General features: G+C 38.0%; 1 protein-coding gene across 1 annotated transcript; it reads right to left on the bottom strand.

Annotated features, from left to right (window-relative positions):
• Positions 1–151: 151 nt before the first annotated feature.
• MTMR6 (myotubularin related protein 6) lies at positions 152–23,185 on the bottom strand. Its single transcript, XM_054060434.1, has 14 exons — positions 23,081–23,185; positions 19,535–19,651; positions 17,474–17,636; positions 16,340–16,497; positions 15,497–15,625; positions 14,335–14,469; positions 13,037–13,169; positions 9,924–10,033; positions 8,722–8,847; positions 7,436–7,485; positions 6,442–6,642; positions 5,413–5,547; positions 5,211–5,337; positions 152–3,344 (listed from the first exon to the last, which is right to left on the bottom strand). Exons 1-14 carry the CDS (start codon positions 23,102–23,104, stop codon positions 3,084–3,086), a joined length of 1,869 nt encoding a protein of 622 aa, XP_053916409.1. The 5' UTR covers positions 23,105–23,185; the 3' UTR covers positions 152–3,083.
• Between the last annotated feature and the right edge of the window lie 306 nt (positions 23,186–23,491).

A 23,491-nucleotide genomic window follows, 5' to 3' on the forward strand; every position in this document is an offset into this window, starting at 1 on the left:
CTTCTACAGCATTCCGTTTGGAAAAAAGATCCAACACAGCACAAAACAGAAACCGAGACCACCTCATCATGAAGCACAGAACTGAAAGGTTACGAAGTCTTGCAACCAATAGAGCAACTTTCTAGCTGGGATATTATATTCCTAAGCAACTGGTGAGTGTACCAGCTACATGTTAGTGCTGCAGCGTGAGAGTTCTGTGCGTTATTTTGCTCTATAATGGGCACCTTTCAGTATTGTTAACTGCTTTTGAGGCAGTATGTTTGTGACGAAGAAAAGCTCATCCATTGAAATAAGAATTAAAAAATTCCTTCTGCCCCCAGACGTTTTCTGCCACATTTTTTTCAGTCAACTTGATGTTTTTAAACCATTCTTGAAGGACACGGAAGAGCCCCACTGCGCTAAGTCCTGGCCACCCTGCCAAGGTTTCTGTTGGAGCTCACTTCACTACCACCTATTTACTTCACCACATGTCCCATGTGCTTTACGTAGTATTGGCTTAAGCCTAAACAGCAAATGAGAAGAGACAGCTGCCTCTCTGCAGGAACTTTTCTCACTGGTGACCCTGGGGGCTGAGTTGGCAGAGCTATCTGGACTTCATAAGAAGGCTGCTCTACAAAATAGCCTTATAAAACTATTCACATATTAACTGGAGTAAAATAGTTACTTCAGATCACTAAGTACTTTTTCATGAAGAAACAGATTCTGTGCCTGGGTGGATAGTTTTATGTCACTTTAAAGCAGAATTAACACTCTACCTTGATGTAAAATAAAAAGACATCCCAATTCCTTTCACTAAGGACTGAACTCTGCCAATAGAAAGAGCCTGAAGACTGATATAAACTCACTTTAACAGCACTGAAAGGGAACAGCTCTCCTCTTCAAAAGCTTTTACAAGGGTATTTTATACAGGGGTATTCATCAGATGGCTGTTAAAAGTAAAAACAAAATACAACAATATGTGCAAAAAAGCTTAATATAATCTTTTGATTCTGTAAACTCTAAACAATAAATATGAAAAGTGTACATGGCACACCAGAGCAGCCAAATATTAAAACAAACAAGTACAAATTGATAACACTTACCCATATTCTCAGCAATAAATGTTTCACTACTGTGATATGATACAAGCTTGTATATAAGATGTTTTTCATAAGGAAAACCACAGGACCAAGTTGGTACAGAAGGCGAGGGAGAAGGGGAGGCAGTAAATAACAAGGCACAAAAACCTCTCTTGCTGCAACCCATTAAGGCACCACTGTGCAAACATAAAATGATCAACACCTGTAGTGGAGAGATTCTAAATGTGTTTAAATGACTGGATAATTTAAAGATGACTGGTATTTTAAAGATGACACTATGCTCATGTCTTCAGGAATAAAAATACTTCCTAACCTTTATTTACACTTATAAGCTTTTAAAAAGCAAGCTAGTGAAATGGGTGAATTAATATTCAAACACAAGAGTCACAGTTGATTTCTCCCAGACAGCTTCATAAGTGTAATTTGATTGTGACCTGTACTGGCCCTGTTAATCGAGTCCTGGATCCAATATGGTGCAAAGGGAAATGTTGCCAATTATTTCAAATTGTGTGTGGCACACCAGTAACTTTAACAAAACAGACTTCAGGGGTTAGGACGAGAGAAAACTAATTTTCTCTTGTAACCAAAAATGATTTAAATTCACAGATAAAAGGTCAGTAGCATTAATCTAACACCATATACAGAGATCTTAATAGCCAAAGTTAATATTTATATGTCTATTTAAGAACTGGGCACTGGTATTTTTCTTTGTCATCTGCTCAGAAAGTTCATGATGAGACAAACTCCAGCAAAAACCTCCCTTACTAGAACATTAGATGCATAACTAAGCTTAGAAACTTTTTTCCTTATGTCCCATGACCTCTACTGCATCCTGCTAGAAGCTTTTGTCCTCTCTCCAATTACATAAAAATCTCCAGATTGTACTGATACTACTTAAGATGCACAGGTAGGATAAGTTTTTAGAAGATGAGAAGGGGGTTTCACTAATAATTGAAATTATCTTCTAATGAAAGGTTTAGGAGGCACTCAATTTCTTATGAGCTTTGGACACCTGAATGACCTTCTTACATGGGAACAATGTCAGTAGACTACACTTCCTAAACTTCTGCTTCCATTCCTGCAACTTGAACAACTGCACAGCACATAGTAAACAATCTCAATGAACCTGACTAGTAAGTTTTGTTTTCTTATATTACATGTTTTGCCCTAAACAAACACCTTGCCACAAATCAAAAATTTTAAGGTCAACCTGTAGCTTCAGTGATATTCAATCTACAGAGCTGCCAGAGAGGAAAAACGGGCCAACCTATAACATTTTAAACCACAGAGGAAATGGAAGAAAGAACAGTCTTCAGTAATAAGTTAACATTCGTATAGCTATTTGCTGAAAGGCTGTGCCAGCTTTGGCATGCTTCATTCCTTATATTCAGTCCTATTTAAAGGAAATAACAATTTGAGCAAATACAATGTAAACAGAGCCATGTAGACTCCATTAGTAAGAGACAACAGTATAATTGATCTGACAGGTTTAAGGCCAATTATTTATGAACTGAAATACATCATACTTTTCCATGGCACTTAATACACTGAAAGTTAGTATTGGGTGACATTAAACAATGGTATACACATTCCTATCATATGCAATATATATACATGTAGCTTAGCTTCAGTTCCTAAAATTCAAGTTTCCTTGCTCAAACAAAATCAATTCGTGAAAGACCACCTGTGTTTTCCTATACTGAATAAACTAACATTACTATTTTAATCAATTTAGTGCAAACTGATGTTAAGTCCAAAGACATACCATGCCTTGATTTTACCAAATGCCCCTGTTTCTGTTCTTATTTCTTTTAAAAGACTTTTTTTTTTTTTTTCCTTAAAAGAACAGCAAACACTTGACAACTAGCATGCTGTTCTAGCCTATGTTAACAAAACTTGCCAATATACAAATCGTGTTTTGGTCATGCAGCACAGGCCCATCATCAAAATAATCCATTTCTTCATTCAATCAGTCTAGAAGAGAAGTGCAGTGCCAGAATTAAATTAACAGGTCATCCTGGCAACTCCATACTCCAAAGTGACAACAGCAGGCTCAGCTTTCGAGAACTCTTCCACGAACTCACTGTAGCGATTGTCTGCTGTGCTGCTGCCCTCTATAGTTCTTACAACATCATTCACAGGGATCAGTGGCTGCTCCTTCTTGAAGCATGGAGGTGTTTTCAGTGCCGTGGGTGCAGGGTGAACAGACTGCTGATGTTCCTTCACAAGGACTGAATCTGATTGCCCATTTCTCTGCTTTATTTTCTGAAATAGAGAAAATAGTTACTAACAGTGAGCATCTCTGCTTTATTGTTAATATTCTGCTTTGAAAGGAAGTGAATCCACTTCTTCTGCTGGTTAAATCAGTATCTACAGAACACTCCATTACATACCCTAGGCTAGGTATGTAAAAGTATATTTAGGCTACTGGATAACACAATATTTTTCCCCCACAGTTTACAGCAGATGCCACAAGCACTGTATGCTTAAAATTTGCAGCTAAGCAGAGGTAAAGGTTGCCTGTCAACGTCTATAGAAAAGGGGAGGTTCTTCCAGACTTACCCCTTGTTTGGTCACTATCAAGACAGGAATACTTTCTAAAAGTACAGGTAAAGGAAGAAAGGCTTTGGTGCTATTAGCAATCAGCGACTTTGAAGTACACCACAGCTCTCAAAAAAAAGACAAAGTAATTTCATACGTCAGCCCTTACACCCTTTCTAAAAGCCATCTAAAAGACTTTTCCTTTATATCTGGAAAAAGCCAAGACTGTTTATTCAAATGCAGGAATATACTGAAAGATGTCAACTAGAAAGCAGGACTGAAGGGAAGGACCTATTCTAGACGCACCAAGCAAGAGAAGAAAGATTTGGATTTAGTTGTTTAAATTCAACCTCATCTATTAACTAGAAGCTTGAACTAGTTAAATGAACTGATTTTTTTATTGATGTATTTGTGCTCCATTAAAACCTAGACAGAGCCCAGAAAACTTTAGTGTCTCCTGACACTCACTTTTGGGAGATGGCAACAGCAGTAGGAAAGTCTACATCAAGATTTCAAACTTCTCCATTTCAAACTCCTCCACCTATTCACTACTCAACTTTACCTAAGCCTGCATTTCTCACTTAACACCTGGGAAACAGGTTCCTGTAAAGTCAAGTCTCAGTTTTGAATTTTCATCTTGCTTATTGTTCTGCTTGCTTCATCTTGAGTTTCATCTTGCTTCTGCAATTGTATAAACACTTTCAAATATACAGTTAATATCTGCAACAGTTTAGGATTAAGCAACCTGAATTAATTACATTACGGCAGGATCAGCCTAAAATTTCCTTTTGGAAAAGCTGTTCTTCCCTCTCTTGCATCCCAAAATAATGCACAAGATTTGAAGTGTTGTCATTTCTAGCCACACAAAAAAGTAAAACTGACAACTAGAGAACTCTTGCATTTCTTGAAAGGTATTGTTCTGAAGTTTCAGCACCTTAACTGACCATAACGAAGCATCAATTAAACACCACTCATTAAGCCATACTAGAATACGGTGAGATACACTGTTCAGTTCTTTCTGGTTGTTTACTGTAGCAACCTATTACATGTTCATTTATAGGAAAGTGTTCTCTGGATTTATCTGTCTTCAAATAAGCAGTACAATGTATATGGCCCATAATTATTGCGACTTACAATAGCATGCATCTGCATGTGAAGTTAATAGAAGAAGGACAATACTTACTGCTTCCATTTTAGTAGCTATAATGGAAATAAAACATTTTCAGTCTCCTTGGTTTAGCAACACAGCTGAGCCACGAGGGGTACCTTGTCATCTAAGGTAAGTTTCACATGAATTTAATCTATATTAAGCTATCTTCAATAATGCTTTGGGAGCAGAGGCACTTTTACAAAATACATACAGTTCCATCAGCAAGGTACAATAAATAGTGTTTAAGACCAGAACGTTGGCTGCATAGTCTGGCATTCAGCATAGAAGCATACAGTGAAAGTCAAAGTCAACAGTTAGACAGAACAAGCGCTAAGCCTTACAGTAGTGACATTCATATGAAAACAAGCAGAATTATTAGACTATAAATGTGAATCTGAAAAACAAGTCACAAGTAAGTACACTTATTTTGTAGTACTTACAGCTTCCAGTTCTTTGATGTCTTCTTCCAGTTGTTTATTTTGTTCGCTCATGTTCATTACAAGATTGAACACAGATTGCCTGGGATGCATACTTCGATCAAATTGATGGTACATATTTCTCCAAAACCTGCATGTAGCAAACAGTTTTAATTATGGAGGATAAAGAATTGAAGAAAATATACTGTATATAATTCAAACTTACTTAAAATTGAATGATACTGTGTTAGGCTCCAAAAGAGTTAGTTCTGGAGAAAAATATGGATTATATAGAGGATTCCGATATTTCTTTTGTTCATCCATAAGGAACGGCCACAAGGAATATGTCTTCTCTTTTAACCTTAGGGCAAGAAGAGATCACAGTCAAGACACTGATGTGAGCAAAAACCAGAAGCTGTTCAACTCAACATAAATCCATCTTAATGTATTTTTAAAAAGTTATCAGAAGTAGCTGAAGATCTTAAAGCTTTTAGTAAAATCAGCTTCTTCCTCGCATACACTAATGTTGAATAGAACTATCAGTTTTAGAAGTACTAGTGCTGACGCCGTGCAAGTTTTGCCTAGCTGCAATAAATGCTTTTAACATACAGTTTGAGACACAGATGAACTGATGAAAACTCTACAGAAGTTTTCCAACTGAAAGCATTAGGAGACAACAAATACTTTTAGCTGACAGAAATTAGTCTTGAGCAGGCAAGATTTTTGAGGTCATCTAAAAATAGATTGGGGGAGGGAATGAAGTGATGCTTCCAAACTTAAGCTTACCCATTTTTAGATGGGGGAGGAAAAAAAGGCAGAAGCTTTAACTTTTCCTATGAAGAACGAGCATGGGATTTTCTCCCACCATTAGAAAGACTGTCTTCAGTTTGCAAAAACATCAGAAGCACTACTGTTTCCTGATGCAGTTCAACATCATTTTCAGTACTACCAGTCCTGTCTCCATTTCTATTCAGAGCATAAAATGAAAAAGATTCACAGAAGTTCCTAGTCATAGAATCATTAGGTTGGAAAAGACCTTTGAGATCATCAACTCCAACCTTACCTATCCACTACTAAATCACATCCCCAAGCACCTCATCTACCTGCCTCTTAAACACCTCCAGGGATTGTGACTCAACCACCCCCCTGGGAAGCCTAGTCCAGTGCCTGATAACCCTTTATGTGAAAAAAATTTTACTAGTTTTTCCTAGTCTGGCAGAACAAATAAAAGGAATATGGCAATATGTCTGCTCACTTTAGCTCTTCTCGCTCTTTTTGGCAGTTTCCAAGAAAGTTACCAAACTGGCACGAATGGACGTGTTCATGGATCTGAAGGAGGAATGCTTCGTTGAACTCAAAGGCTTGTGGAAACTGCTCAGTCAGATTCCACACACTTTCTAAAAACTGGGTGAACACTGGCGAGATCTCTTTTGGGTCACCATCCAGCTGAGAGCACCTGTAAAAGATTCCATAAACAGACTGAAGCTGGTTTAAGGTACAAATCTAAAAAAGTCTTGGTTGCACTTGTTTTTAAGCAACAGCACATTAATTTGACACTAGCTTTGTTTTGGAGGTTAAGCACCTAGCTTCAAGAATTAGGGCAATTTTTGAATAGAAATAAGCCTATATTTAACTTTTTTCCTGACTTGTACGTTATCACATCTATACTCAGTACAGAAAAGCAACATTAGACAGTTAAGTTCCTTTGTGTCTATTTCTTCCATAGTCAACATTTGGAGCATTCCAGCTAAAAGCAAATTAATAAGCAATAAATAGCATCAAGGCTATTGTCATACTTGATGAAAGGCAGATCAAGGAAACAACAGAACTCTAACGTACAGCACTTCTAAGAGGTAGGCATGACTTCATCATTAAAACTAAATATAAATGCTAACTAATTTTTAAAAATTCCAAAACTAAGCAGTTTATAATAAACTCTTAATACCTGGGACACAGCTTTAGAGATGTTTTACACTGTCTATGCATACATTCAGTTCTAGCTGCAGTTATTGACATCAGAATGAGGCATCAGTAGCACTAGAAATTTATGTCTGTAGTATAAATCAATTATCCAGTAGGTATTAGAATACATAGGAATAGACAAAGTGCACTGTCTACTGAAAATAGCTCACTCTGCAAAATTTCTAGCAATGCTGCAGTAGTTTAACATCCACACGTTGTCTTTTGCTTTTAAGGATACTTATTTCAGTTCACATTATATATTTCACTGTACTGGGAGAGTGAACTACCTGTCAGAGAACTTGTGCCCAAAAGAGATCCAGTCTTTCTCTATCAAGACCTAGAGAGTAAAACCAAACAAAATCTGATGTAAAATATTACTTAATCTTATAGTATTATCCCCACAAGTTATCAATATATTTTATTTGAGTCAAATAAAACTACAGTAGAAGCAACTATTTGCCACTTTGTAGTTCCTTTATTTTCTCAGAAGTGTTTCACAAAAGATTCTCAAAGCACATTTCTAAAACCATTAAACAACTTTAGCAAGTTGACAATCAGGTAACTGCTGTTAAGCCAGGCTGACTTTAAGCATACAAGTGGTGTATGACTTCACAAATTATCAACCAACTCAAAAACCCTGCAGAGTACAGCAAAAATTTTAGTATTACATTCCTGCTATCATAGTTTACATAAATCCACGCAGTATAATCTTTGTAACATTTTATACCAATAAATTTCTTAATATAAACACTAGCTTGTTTTATCACCTCAGTCACAATATCAAGTACCAAAAGGAACACAGTGCTGCCTGCGTGTTGCAGACATTTTCCCTGATATCTAATTCACAGCGAGAAGTGAAAATCAAAAAGATTAAATTACTTCCCTAAAGATTACACACATTCTCACTATTTACGAGAAACTAGTTCTCTTCCAATTCCTCAACTTCACTTTTGTTGCTTGTAACATTTGTGGCAGTTAGTTCTAACCAACAAGAGGAAGTAATTTTATATACTTTCTTTCAGCAATTCCCATAGCACCTTGTATTGCCACTGCAGAACACTGCTGATTTTCCTACTCCAAAATTTGGAATAACCATAGCAATATTTTTCTTCCTCTCTACAGTAAGATGAAGAAATTTAAATTGCTTAATATCTTCAAGTTTCTGTCACTGAGGAAGCTGTCATTTTTAGATTTTAATAATGTTGATTTTGGAATAAGTGATAAAAGCATAGAGCTGCTACACTTCCATACATGTATCTCACTTAAGGATTTTGGAGTCCTTACATTGCATAGCTAAGAGGCTTTTTTGGATGCAAATGGCAGGCACTGCCACATTTGTTCAGGGTGCCTAAAGCAAACTGCTGACTGTATTTCAGTTCTTCAAATTTTAAATAAATGGTTCTTGCCAATGGCAAAGTATTTCTAAAAGAAAGATCTATCAATAAACTGCAAATCCTGTATTTGTAGCCACAAAAAGCAAGCATCATACATCTACACTCTTGACTTCCACACTCAAACATTTCACATCCTTTGTTTACCAAGGAACAGCTCAAAAATACAACAGCTAGCTTACCATGAATCCTTTGGTTGTTCTGTAATAGGAATCGAGTAAGAGTGCTCCAAGAGAACAAACTTGGGAAGTCCTATCCCAGCCATCTGAGCAGTGCACCAACACGCTCGCACCCTCAACCGCTATTGCCTGTGAAACAGTTTCTCAGTGAACATTTTATTCCAGACAGAAGTCAAAGTTTAGTAAATAGATACAAAAGCTATGTTTATCCCAAGCTCAAAGCATAAATTATTTCATTTTAAAATCCAGAAAAAAATTTATTATGAGGAAAGGATTTGATATTACCATAAAGCTAGGAATTTCTCTCCATTGAAAGTATAGAGAATTCCTTACAAAGAAAAGGAATTCCACTACCACCTTTGCATGAGGTAACAAGAACATCTACAATGGTTCCAAGTTCTTTCTACCCCTTATGAAACTGAACTCATGAAACTCCCTAACAATGCAAACTAAGAAAGTAGACTACGCATTACAAACCAAGTAGGTTAAAAAATAAACTGACATAAACATACTCTTAAAGATGCTCATTTGTTCATCAATATACTACACAAAAGTTAAGTACTAAGAATTGCTTTATTAGCTTCAATGAAGAATTAAATTCCTGTCAGGCCAAATATTTCTGAGGGTCATCTTCAGGAAAATCATCCACTTTAGCTAAAGTTAACTCCTTGTTATTTCACCTAGTAAAAACTAAGACCCTGTTTTTTAATTCACCCAGCCCTGCTAAGGTCAAGTCCTTGGTTTCACAGGTGTGTGGCAAGGGCAATTGTTCCTCTGAATTCTTCATGAAGGGTCTCATTTCCTTGTCAGATGAAGTCAGCCTAGCCATTTTGGCTTCTCTGCAAACTAGTGCCCCAGAAGCTTTGTTTTTCAAGATACACTAAATAACAGTTTGCTCCACCCACCTCCAAACTGGTTACCACCTTGCATAAATACCTAAAACAATCAGGGAGCACAAGAATCCTTTCATTTCCCAATAAGGTGACCAAACATTATTCAAAAAAATCTCAAAACGTTAGCTAGCATAGTTATCATCTCCAGTCACAAACAGACATGTAATATTTAAAACAGTACAGTAGAGTTATTGTTGGAAACTAAACATCTGCTTCTAAAAAGGTCAACTGCAGAATTTTACACAAATATCAAGTGTAATTTTGCCCGATAGCAAGTCAACTTGCCAAAAAAAGCAGCAGCATACAAGTTACCTTGACTAGGAAGACAGCAGCATCCAAAACAGCTTTGATATGACGCAACCATCCAGAATTCTCCAAACCAGACAAAAAGTCATTGACAGACAAACCCTTCGTGTTACTGACTGAAAGAAACCAAGAGTTAGCAAGCCTTGAGCAGCTGCAGCTACTTATACCCTGCAATGGAGAATAAATGTATACTGTTTTTATAGCCCTATGCTGTAAGCTGCTTAGAAATCTTTTCAGGAAACTACCACTCAAATGATTGAGAGATGGGTACTATGGAGTGTTCTCTATCCAAAACTCAACTCTGTAGAACTACAATAACCATGAATAACAGGAATAAGACCTTCGAACGTTATTTTGCCAAAAAGACTCAAAGTAAATACACTAGTTCTTCCCAACAGTAAGTCTTACCAAGGAAGGCAACAGAAATGTGAAAAACTTACCAGTAATACTTAAAAATTACCACTCCTTTTAGAAAGTAGTTGCATCCAAACAATATACACAGTTCACAGCAGTCAGACTGCCAAAGTTTCATCACCTTCTCCACTCTGCTTAGGAGAATAAAGTGAGTGCAGTACAAGGACACATGATGAACTGAAAATCATCAAGATTTTGTCTACCTCTAGAACGGACATACTACAATTCTCACTATGATCTTTACCATTCCTCCCTAACATACTTTGATCTTGTAACAATAATACTGATGGAGAGGGCAGAGAAAAACAAGTTAAAGGAATGCCAGCTTGCAGCATTAATGCCAAAAGATGGAGATGTAGGCTGAAATTTTCTCAGATGGACACTTACCAGTGCACAAAAGGAGACATAACCTGGTTCTTGTATGACTAAGTAGCAACTCACACAGGTACATTACTGCCCAAACACGACAAACTTCTGGCAATTAAATAAAACAATATATTTGCTGACTGACAGGACTCTAGGTATGTGTGATTCTAAGAGAGGATATGTGAGGCTGCCACCTACAATAGTATCTGCCCATGCCACAGCAGAAGCCTACTGTCTACCAACCTAGTGGGCCCTACAATAAAATAGGAAAGCTCAGTAGCCAAAAGTTATCAGTGGTGATATTCATACAGCAGCTGCAAAGTAATCTTTATCTCCAAGTATGGGAGGAAGTGAGTCAGCAGGGAAAGTAGAGAACAAAATTCACCAGGTCATTCTGCAATGCAGTTTCATGTTCAGTAAAGTCCCCTGGTGCAATGAAGGCCCATCAGGAGAGCTGACTCATCACAACCATACTGAAGAAAACTATTTTATAGAAGTTTTGTTTCACTGCATGAAAGATATTTATTCAAATAACAGCTGAACCCGACATAAAGAAGAGACTGTAAATCCCACTGGCATTCTCCATGGTGTAGTCCCATCACAAAAGGAATTTGCAAACGATTATATCTTACATTCCACTTGCAAATGGAATTGTTAGATTCTGAAGGAATTCAGGAAGATAGACAAAAAAGCTTAGGAGCAGGACACGTGCTGAAGAATGAGAAGCAGTTGTTTCTTATAAATAAAACTAAAGGACAGTCCCAGTTACAATGGCTTTTGAAAGAATAGGGTAATTGGTATCACACTGCTGACTTGAGAACACTCAGTTCAGCACATCCAGGGAAAGCTGGTACACAGAACTTAAAAAGGCATTTTTCTCACTTTAAGCCATGAATCACACAGCATTTCCTTCCTAATCACCCTGCTGATGGTACATTTCTACAGGGGTCCGAGGAGTAAACTACAGCAAACCTCCCTAAATATTAAGGACTCTTCCTACCCCTAAAGCTGCTCTTACTTCTACGCTGGCATTCAGAAAAAACCTCTACAGAGGTAAAACTGTGTTCATTTACCCCAAAACCTGGAAAACACCTATAGGTATTATTCATGATTTTGTTTCAATTGAGCTCCAATAAACCAATTCTCCACACAAGGAAAAACTAGAACATATTCCATGCTTAATGAAAACTAAGTACGATGCTAAGTCAAATGGAAGGAACATGAAGCCTGAAGTTTAACTCTGTGATACATACACTTCTGCATCAGATAACATTACACTGGAGCAAGCCTCTAGAAAAATAAATCAAGATTAGCTAGTTATCTGAAACTGAAGAATATATTAGCAAAAGAAAGAAACATTATCCCAAACTTAAAAAGTGAAGTTCAGGCTCACCATACTCATCTTTCCCTTCAACAAAGTACCGACAGGAATAACCTCAAAAGTAACCACAAATAAGCTCAGTAGTATTCCACATAGAATGCATGAAGGACAGATTAGCAGCAGAAACAGGCTCAATGAGAGTGAAGAAAGACTACATCACTAGTCTGTAAAGTTTCTTGACTGACGCAGCCAGAATGTCTTCATCAAAATAAGCTTCCAGACAAGTGTAAGTCTTCCCCATGACTGGAAACATTTGCATAGTTCTACAAGCAAGAACTTATATGTGTATTCTTTGTAACGTGTGTAAATATCACTTCTACCACTTGTAATCTCAGCATCAGTAGTCCACAAAATTTCTTAAATTTGTTTTCAGCTGTTTATCTAAATAAAATATTAACAGAACTATTAAATAGACCTCTGTGTCTCCATTTTCATCACCTTATGACTGCTGTCTGCCAAGCGGTTCACTTTTGCTGTTTCCCTCTCTACAAACACTCTGCAAGCACAGAAAAGGTTCACCAGGCCAAAGAACTCAAGTTTTGTAAAGACCACACGTTTATTGTGAACTCTGTGGATCCAAGTGCTCCTCAAAGAATCAATATTTATTTATGAAACGTATAGACACACTATTTTGTGCATTTCTATTGCATGTGTGTATACACGCACATATACTTGGAAAACACAGAAGTCTTTCCTACAAGTAACTGACATACAAATCAAGTTCACCCAAGACACATGTGCCACTCAATTTTCTTCGAAGAAACTCCATTCTTTTCATTCACAGTTCAAAAGGTAAAGGTTTAAGATAATTCATTACTGGAGCACAGCAAACCAGTGCTAAACAAAGAGATAGGATAAATATAGAAATATCAACAGTTTGTGTAAGATATTATTGAAGACTTCAGAAAAACACTTATCCTATTTTTGTATACACTATTATAGTACAGTTAGAACATACCTTCCAGAAGTTTCTGTAAGCTGGATCTCATTACATGAATATTTTCAATACCAACAAACTGGAACCTAATGTTAGAGTAGTTGTCTTCATTTTCATAGCCCTTCCCAGCAGCCCTGTTTGCCATTGCGTTAAGCTTAAAAAAAGTAAAATAAAAATACTGAAGATCAGTACTTGAAATAAAAATCTTTAAGAAACAGAAGTCACGCAATTTCAATGGAATACATTGGGAGAAAAAAACACCACACAAGACCACAAGCTATAAGCAGTCATATTAAGTTAATAGTTTGTGAGAAATCAACTCAAAAGCATTCAAGTATAAAAAAAGCCTGGTATGTAAAAAGCAGCATAATTAGAGCCAACATCTAAATAACACATTGAATAATTTAATAATTTCCTATTGTCCCCTCCGTATTCTCACCAAACCTTTGCATATGTTCAAGCATTCCTGAGCAAAGACACTACAAAACAATTAACCTATAAAGGAAAGAGTAAGACCCAGACTTAACCATACGTGCACTTTCCAGGCATCCTAGAAGTGTTAATTTGGGGAATTAAAAAGCTAATAAATTGCTGCAGCTATAAAAATTACAACTACAAAAACAGCACAGCTGGCTCAGTTTCAGTCTGTCACACCAACCCCTACTGCTGAATCCTGCTCAAAATAAGTGCAGATCTTATAACATGGGATTTTCATTTTACATGCTCATTTTACAGCTCCTGCTTTTAGATATTAGAGTGAAACAAATAATTTAAATGCATATCATCTAAAGAGTGGAAGTTACCCCACACGTCCCAACACAGGTCGAAACGACAACATAATTCAATTTAATTAGAGTGATGAAGTATGATCTTGGAATGCTACAATACGATTTCTCCTGCTTCTTTGTGGCTAAGACAGACAGCAGTCATTACAGAACATTTACATTCAACACAATACTCCTTCCCATTCTAAAAGAAACTCCTCCATAGCTCGCCATTTCTTGAATTTAGTTTCAAACAATTATAACTACTTGGACCCCACTCAACTATTCACTTAACTATGTTTTAAGTGTATTTTTAAATGCACCTCCCCAAAAGTTCACTAGCATATTCAGTGAATTCTAGCTGAGTCCTGAGAGGCACTCAACTTCTTTATTCAAGAAATAATTAAATGCCTGAAGAGAGGCCTAACCCTATGGTAAAGAACATTTTTGCCCATGATGGAAGTCATTTAACTCCAAATTCTTCAGAATTACATTGTATCCCTGTGCTCTAATGTTCAAGAAGAGAGGCTAGTCTGTAGGACCTGAAGGACATACCTTAGGCCTGGTGTCCATGACATACATGTAGCGATTTGAAGGATTTGCTTTACTGATGGCTTGCAACATGTGCTCATCTTCCAGGCACCTGGCACTGAAACCTGAAAGAGGTTGACTGCATCTACAAATTGCAGCCTACCACAGAAGACAAAAAACAAGTTAGCATCTGTTTAATACCTGTAGCTGAAATGCTTTGCATAATTCCAAAAAGACATGGAAACATTGTTTAATTTGGCAGACAACAACACTTCACTGAAAATATGTGTAGGTATTCCAACTTGGTAAGCACATCACTTGCAGACCTTTAAACATGGCACCTATCACTCATATCTAAAGGTTTATCAAAACATTTTTTCAGGCTCATCTATACTGGCGTGGTACCTGTTTACATAATGGACTTTTCCCCAAGCATAAAAGTTTCAAAAAACGGTATAGGTTAGAAAAAATACACTTTAGGAAAGCAAGTTACTCTCCTGGTATGAAATGAATTATGGTTGGTTTTACTACTGCAAGTAGAGTCCTGTACTTTTCAACATAGCAATTTCAATGATACAGTATTTCAGAAAGTATCAGGTGCATCTTCCAAATAGTAATTATCTTCAAACACATCTAGTACCTTAACACTCACCCTTCATAAATTCTTAACTCAGCAAGGCATCAATCCTTCTCTCCATTCAAAAATACCTCCTTGCTGATATGGTCAGATGCTGCTACACATCACTCTCCACGAAACCCTGAAAATCTTATTTCTTATCCTCTAGTTCTTTTTACCTTGCAAATTCCTCTTTAAAGAACCATTTCAACTCTTACAGTGATTTTTAAATTTTCTAATTCCCACTTTGACCTAACAGATTTCATTCGTGATATATCAAGGCAAACAGATTACTTGACAAAGCTATCTTCAGTTACCCTAAGGTCAGTTTCTGAAAGCTTTAAGAGATTCAACTGATTATCAACTGATTACTTAAGGATTTCTTTTAAACTGGCTTAGCTTAATTCAGCATCCTGTTAGACACCACTAGTGTCATCTGTATTTAAGGTTATAGTGAATTATGCGATCCTCATACAAGTCACTATATTTAAGTCCTAACCTACCCTGAACTACTGCCAAGTGCTGAGAAATAATTCTCAGTACTTTTACATTAAAAGGAAGACACTATACCTCTTTATTTTTATGATAATATGACAAAACTGGGAATCTTCCTTTGCTTCTGAACTTGGAGCTACCAACAATTATGGGCTTGCTTGCAGTTCTGGGAACATAAAGTTCTCTAGGATAGGTTTCACAAATCTGAAAAACACATAAAAAGAATTTTAGGTACAAGGCACAAAGCCTATCCTAGTTCTGTTGTATCCAATTTGAGAGATATTAGGCAAATAAGAGAAAGAATAAACACTAACATGTTTCTCTATGTACACATAAATAGCTCAGAAGGAGACAAGCCATGGATAAAGAAGTACAAATTGAAATTAAAGTTGTATGACCAAGCACTGCTGGAAAGCACTGCTACATACACTCACCTCTCAAGAATGCAACTCTTCAGTAAAGTGCTACAAATGTGTTTCAAATAAAATACTGAAATTATTTTCCTCATTTTTTGTATTTGCTGACTACAAAGTAAGATGAAATCTAACATGGGAATCAGCTGCACCACCACACTGAACATCGCAAATGCTGAAGTAGAATCCTTCTCAGTTAAGAGAGAACAAAGCTGCAGAGCACCAAAACTTCTGGAGCTAGTCTTCAAACAGGTAAGTAGACTCTAGAAATAACCCATAAGAACATGTCTTCATGCATACATACTCTTTCAGTGAGGCTTTGGAAAAAACTTCAAGTTGTGAGATTGGACACTGATTGAAGAGTCAGCTCTCTTCGCCTGCAAGTTTTTGCTTATGTTGCAAGGCAAGCCAATTCATAGTATTAAACTGTTTTCTACAGGACTAGAGTCAGATGATAAAGCTGAAACAGATGAAGAGCAAAACATGCTTCCATGGCAGCACTTACCTTATAATCACGATTTGCATCGGACAACTGCCAGTTAGCATTTGGCACTCCCATTCTCTTATATTCTTCTGCTAGATCAATAAGCTGCCAACCTTTGACTTGCTCAGACTCATTCTGTTTTGGATTATAGGAGAAGGCATATAGTTCTTCATATTTTGCTAAAAGGTAAAGAAAAAGACTATGTAATGAGTTGTCACCAAAAATGTCTGACTGAAAAAAGACAGCACAGCTGACAAGGCTTAAAATTGCTCAGACTGCAGGGAAAGCTTCAGCCTTCAAGATTCTCAGAAGCAAGACTGAATAGACACTTGCCACTCTTGAAGTATTTATTCTGCAAATATCATACACCTAACTGACACAACTACAGATATTTAGTTAAAGGTAGGTTATGAAACTTTTCTTGAGTGTTTGACCTATTTCAGCAGGGATAGTTCTAAACCATAAGGGTAAAGAAGAGGTCACGAAATGAAGACTGAACAATAAACACAACAAAACACAAATATCAGAAAACTTCACAAAAGCTAAAAGACAGTTTTTGGAGGCAAGATCAGAAATTTACATTTACTGACCTTTAAAAGGAATGTTTTAAAGTTACCTTTAAAGCAAAAAAGCTTTCAAAATATTTTATGTTTTTTCTAATACATTATTCACATATCACAGAGGGCAACATTTTATATTGTTCTAAACACAAAGCAGAAAATGCAAAAGGCCATACTAGGTGACAGACATCTCTTATAAAGCTGAACTGGTAAAGCTATTTTAGCATCAAAATTTCAGCTTTATTTTTGAAGCTACGTGAAATCAGTAGCAGGTTAGTATTTGCTTAGTAGCATTCTATCTATGGAACACACCAACTAAGACAGACTATACGCATTTATATTCATAATATCAGTGATAACATTATAATTGGAAAATAAAAAAAGTAGTCTCACATTCTGTTAGTATCAGTGACCTACAAAAGCCAGACAACACATCTTCTGAATATGTATGCAAATACTGAATCATTAAAATTCTTTTACATACTAAAACCATTTAAAAGATTTTGCACATTAAAAAAAAATAATGCCATGGATTTTTCCCCCTCTACCAACTTATCCAGGCATAATCTGCAAAGTCTACAGTTCAAAGCATTACCTGTTCTTGACAGCTGAAGCAGAGAGTTATAAATATCATGACAATCTCTCTCTCTGGGAACAACAAAGTGAACTATCCTGAAGTTCTTGCACTGGATGACAAGGGGGCAGCCAGAAGTAGTCAAGGGAAGTTTTTCCACTGCAGCAATGTGATGATGTAGTATCTGCACCATACAAGAACTCAGAGCATAAGCACACTGATGGGAAATGAGAACAGCATATTATTTGCAAAAGCAGATACAAGATACTAAGAGACGCTGATATGGATTTTGACTAATTTTGTCAATCATTTAGTTATGAAGAGAAATCCAAGACTGTGATTTTGGTCAGGATATCATAATTTGTCAAAATTTAATTATCTTCCCTCATATTTTGAAATATACCTAATGTTCGTAAGGAACAGCAAATAGGCAAAAGCAATAAGTTAAAACTCTAGTGCAGTTGTTCAGTCCTCTTCTGTAAGTTTGCTCACAAGCATGCATCTAATTAGGCAGTCTCCAAATAGGATATATTTTTTTCTTAAAGAGTCTACAGGCACCTCCTTCAGAATTTTCAAAATAAAGTCAGTCAGGAAAAGCAACTCAAAGTACAAAAGACACAGAAGATGCTGAAGATTTTAGAATTCCAGTATTTAGCATTTAGAAAACGAACAGGCGATAAGAAAAACATCTCCACTACTACCCATTAAGTTATGCAGACATGGCAGTCTCTCAAATGCCTTTCAACCACTTTGAAGACTATCATGGTGATTAATACGCAAAAGCCCTCCACAGATTTATCTGTGTGGCAAATTACACAAAATTTAGGAAAATAGATGGAAAAGTAACAGCTGCTCAACTACGAGAAGAAAGCCACAGACTCATCACCTCAGCTGAACAAGATGTTCTTGATAGCATTTCAATTACCTCACTGAAGGAATCATCTCTTAAATATTGATCAGATTCAGACAGCCATCTGAAAACTATACTGCCAAATACGCATTTACAAAGAGAATATATCTTGGAGACTTGATCGTAATTATACTTAATACTTGCATTATCATCACAGAAATGCAGTACTCTCAGTATAGGTTCAATTTCCCCCAAATGAAATCTTTTAATGTAGTGCACAGGGAGACACAAGCGATACTTCTGAACTGTGCTCTCCCATTTCATATGAAAGCATAACAGTTTGGTTTGTACAAAATTGTACATTGTATCCAAGAATAAATCATGGAAAAAATAACTTTTCTTGAAAGCACTGTGGCATCCAGTCAGATAACCACAATACAGGACTAAGGGTAATCCAGAAAAATACATCTAAGGAAGAAAAAAAAAGGACCACACTCAGGGAAATGAGATTTCATCCTGGAGGACGATAGACTTAAGGCACTGAAGTCAGTCAGGTAGATGGGCTACAGTGGAACCCAGAACTTGATGTTGACATGTGCACCACCAGGGCACTAAGCAGAAAGACTAATGGAAATTCCTGAGCCAGCCAACCTTGACTGGACAACGTTAGTAGCAGTTACGAAGATAGTGAAGTCTCTTACGAATTCTTTTATTCTGGAGATGAATACTTAGGAAGAAACAGCTGCTACCACTCTAAAAAAAGGGCACGGGATCTTCAATATTCCACCAAAGCCTAGATCTTTGGATTTTGCTGTCTCATTTAACCTAGGCAGGATCTAAATACAAGGTAAGTTAATGCAGAAATTTTAAACCTCATGCTTAAACTACATAGCAGCCTCCCACTCCTGCTTCTGAAATGCAGTGCAAGCAAGTGTTTAAAGAAAACCACCACACGTTCACTTAGGAATACAAGTGAAGGCTATAGAAGAAACTACAGCAGCTTGAAGAGAAGTAAACACTATCAACATTACCCAATTTAAATGGCAGCAGTGTCATGCAATATTACAATCTGCAAATCATTACCTTATTATGATACCATGAACAAGGAGAACATTGCAAATCACTAAACTGCTTATCTAAGGCGTAAGTTAACACACTCAACCTTAGATCAGGAAGAACGGAGGCATCAGAAAAACCCATGCATTTGAGCTGCATGCATTTGCTATCCTTACCCACGTTTCTCTCTGGCTTGAGTCTATGAATAACAGATGAGTTGCTGTAAGGTACAGAGTTCCCGTCAGTGACTTATTGCTTGTGCTGAACCTATCTAGTAATTTCACTTGTTCTACCTGTAAGAAAAAAAGAAACGAAATTTTGGGTGGGGTTTTGGTTTTTTTTTTTTTTCAGAACAAAGAACCCTAATATCGCAAAAGCTTTGTCAGCCTGTGCAATAATTATGAAAAAAGTAGAAAGCATAACACAGCACACAAAACCATTCAGGTCAAATACACTAGTAGTCTCATAAGCTTTAAGAACATCGACTAGCTAAAATATCATGTTTCAATACATAAGTGCATAATGAAGACCCTGGGCTAGGCTCAGAATACTTACTCCATATACATAACTACTATGGTTATTTACTAGAAAAAAACAGACCAAAGCATCAAGGTTGTTTGTTTTTCAAAGCATCAAAGTTGTTTGGTTTTTTGTTTTTTAAAAAAAAAAGAGAACGATGAATTCCTAAGCTTTTAGACTGTTTCCCTAAAGCAGAGCAAATGCATAGTAACAGTTTCCTGTCATTGAGATGCCAGCACTGAGTTAAGAGCTGATCTCAGCAACATGCATTGTTGGTTGTCTCTATACTCAAAGCCATACAGATTATGTCCTCCTGACTTCACTTTAGGTATCTACCATCTTTCATACCATCCCAAATGTAAAAAAATGTAGATCATCACAGCCCTGCCTCACAGTCAAAAAGTTCTAATGAAATGCAAGCATTATACTAGTAATTGTAACAATCTCCTAGAAATTCAAGGACTGTGCTGGCACTTGAAGCAGCTATTTCAACCTTGAGTCTTGCAAGGGCAGATTTCTCCTCCTGGATAACATTAACACTTATCTCAATCCTATGGAAAAGCATTTCTAAAGAGCTATTTCTAGACAGCCTCATTTTATCTGCTGCCCATAACTTCACGAGCTCCACAGTTTACTTTATTTGAAACAAACATTACACGATTCTTTGTGTGCACCAACAGGAAAGGGGTGTGGTGAATGGCTTATCTACACGCATTCCTCTTTCTTGGCAGCACTGTCTCATTAGTGCCAAATTAAAGCTTATGACTGATGCTTGATGCTACTGCCGTTAAATGCACAGCAGAACTCCAAAGTCTTGCACAGCAGCAAGGCCAGTACCCAGGAGAGGTGACTAGGAGAGCCCACATCCACCATACTAATGCTAAACTACTTATCATATATGTACAAACTTAATTGTTTACTAAAAGCACATATAACACACTGAAAATTTGCCTTTTCAATGCAGGTATTTCTTGCAAAGTAGCAACTCCTAATTTTATAATTGAAAGTTGGAAAAGCAATTTAATGCACACAAAACAGAATGGAGGCACTAAAAGCCAGTGCTGCTATGATAGTCAAAGACTATCAGTTTAGACAGCAAAAAAAAAAAAAAGGAAGCCACATGCATTAGTACCTCAAAATACATTATGCTATAATCAGCATGGTATCAGTGCTCAGATACAGCGTAGCATAAATAATACAGCACAACCAAAACACAGAATTCATTTCAATTTCATTCAATTCAGTTCCATTCTCTGCCATGTAACAAGACATCTACTCTCAAAGCTGTATTTCTGTTTTAGATGAGGACAGGCATTAGTGTTCCACGTTCGTCTTACATAGGTAACGTCTTCAAGAATTCTGAAAGCTAAATTCTATAGAGACGTCTTCCTCAAAGACAACCAAAATGTAATTTAGATACAGCCTCCACGGACTACACGTTCATTTAAACTTGACCCAAGCCAGCTTTAATGGGTACTCAGCTAAAGCAGACACTTTTTTTTTTTTGCTCTTTAATTATAAAGTTTGGCAAATCTCTAGTTAGAAAGAAGTTTTGAAGGGAATGTGTTCACAAGATTAAGAGACTGAAGACTGCTATCGAGTTTTAGCACTTCTGTAAACAGAGATCATCTAGCATATATATATATTTTAATCCACCTGGATATTCAATAAACAAATAGCCTACAAAAAACTAAGCAAGCATCACAACTGTAACCAAACTTCACACTATTTCTAGCCATGAGACTGATGTTTTCAGAATGGATGGGTTTTTGTACATAAAAAAAAAATTAGAAAAAATAATTGCTTCAAGTAGCAAATCTTCTGTCTTGTAAATTGTGTTCAGAGCATGTTTCCCTCTTCAGTTACATTGCTACACAGAGTATTTTTTACTCAGCAGGGGCCCAAAACCATGCAGAAACACAATCACTTGCAGATGCAAAGTCATCAGTGACCTGTAGCCCTTCCAGTCCCAATTCCAGGTTTGAAGCTCAAATAGGTACTTAAATCATTCATAGACCTTGGGTTTCATCTACTTTTTGTTTTGAAATGGATATTATACTGTTACAGCCAATAGCTAAGGCCCCAGCAAGGAGTTTCAGGTTTATAAGTAAACAGGCTGATAAAAAAAACCCTCATCTTTAATCTACCAGCTTGGTGCAAGATTATTCTGTTCAGCAAAACTAAAGTGACACTAACAGCAGCTTTATCAGAGACCTTCCTTTCATACACACCCAAATACAAACACAGAAAATATGACTAGTTGTACAGAATTCATATAAGCTGTTACTCAAAAACATACAAAGTCTCTTCCTTATACAATTATTGGTTATAAACCTATCACCTGCAGCTGAAATACAACCACTCCTTCTCCATACCCATCTATAAACCTAGTTTAAAGTCAGACTGCCAGGAAACTAAAAATACTGATGATTCCCAGGACCCAGCAGAGAGGGAGTCTTTTCAGCAGCCCTTAATGGTAGGGCTGACGAGCAAGATGAGGAAAATACTATTAGAAATGTAATTCTATAAAAGCTGCAACTTAAAAGTTATTTACAAAGAAAGAAGTACATGCTTGTTTTTTTATATATACCTTGCTAATAAAACATTGAAAATAGAGAATTCAGAAAAGCCCAAGATGCCATCTGCAGCTTAGGTAACTGTTTTCAAGTGGCCCAACGACCCCACTCGCAGTTCTAACACACACTCGAGCCTTTCACAGAATCATAGAACCATAGCATAGTTTGGGTTGGAAGGGACCTGAAAGATCACCCAGTTCCAACCACCCTGCCGTGGGGAGGGACACCTCCCACCGGATCAGGCTGCCCGAGGCACCATCCAGCCTGCCCTTGGACACCTCCAGGGATGGGGCAGCCACAGCTTCCCTGGGCAACCTTCAAAGGAAGGACAGTGTGGTTTTCACATCGATTCGCGCCGAGAGCCCGACGAGCCGCACGAGCCGCGCCCGCCCCGTCTCTCGGGCGGCTTCTTCGCCTCTGGCACCACGGCGGCTGCAGCGCCTCCCCCGAGCCCGGGATGGGCGGCACCGCGGGCCCACGGAGCCTCTGCCGCTCCCCGGGGCCCTGCCGAGCCCTGGGAAGCAGCGGGGTCCCGCCCGGGGAGGCATCAAATACAAAGTGGGAGAAGGAGGAGGAGCAGAACACCAGCGGCCTCGCCCGCAGCTACTGGCGACGGGACAGGGGTACCTTGGTGGTGCGGATGTGCTCCATCGCCGCGCCCTACCCGCCGCTGCCCACCCGCGGCCGCTGTCACCTGGAAACGCTTCCGGGGCGGGGCCAGAGTGGGGCCAGCAGCCGGACCGCCTCGCGCAGCGCCTCCCCGCGGCGGGAGGTAGGTGCGCTCCGCCAACCCCGCCCCGTGGGAGGTGCGCATGCGCAATGGAGAGCAGGTAGCGGCGGAGTGGGCTGGGAGGGAGGTGCAACTTCTCCAACATAGTCCCGTGGCCAGGGCACATGCGCAATAGAGACCGGTGGGCGTAGATCAGGCTGGGCAGGGCGAGGCCGCATTTTGCCAACACCGCCCCTCGGGCAGCGCGCATGCGCAATAGCGAGCGGCCCCCGCCAAGGAAGACGGGCACTTCGCCAACACAGCCCCAA

This window comes from Cuculus canorus, chromosome 1 (assembly GCF_017976375.1).
Source record: "Cuculus canorus isolate bCucCan1 chromosome 1, bCucCan1.pri, whole genome shotgun sequence".
Taxonomy (NCBI): Eukaryota; Metazoa; Chordata; class Aves; order Cuculiformes; family Cuculidae; genus Cuculus; species Cuculus canorus.

What these genes read in the sequence shown, in the direction of transcription:
- MTMR6 (XM_054060434.1), bottom strand. Translation starts at nt 23,104, where the DNA reads ATGGAGCACATCCGCACCACCAAG. An exon ending in CAAGCCAGAGAGAAACGTGG is followed by an intron (nt 17,637 to 19,534) that starts GTAAGGATAGCA and finishes TGTATGGTGCAG; the next exon opens with ATACTACATCATCACATTGC. An exon ending in TCATGGACACCAGGCCTAAG is followed by an intron (nt 13,170 to 14,334) that starts GTATGTCCTTCA and finishes ACTTTTTTTAAG; the next exon opens with CTTAACGCAATGGCAAACAG.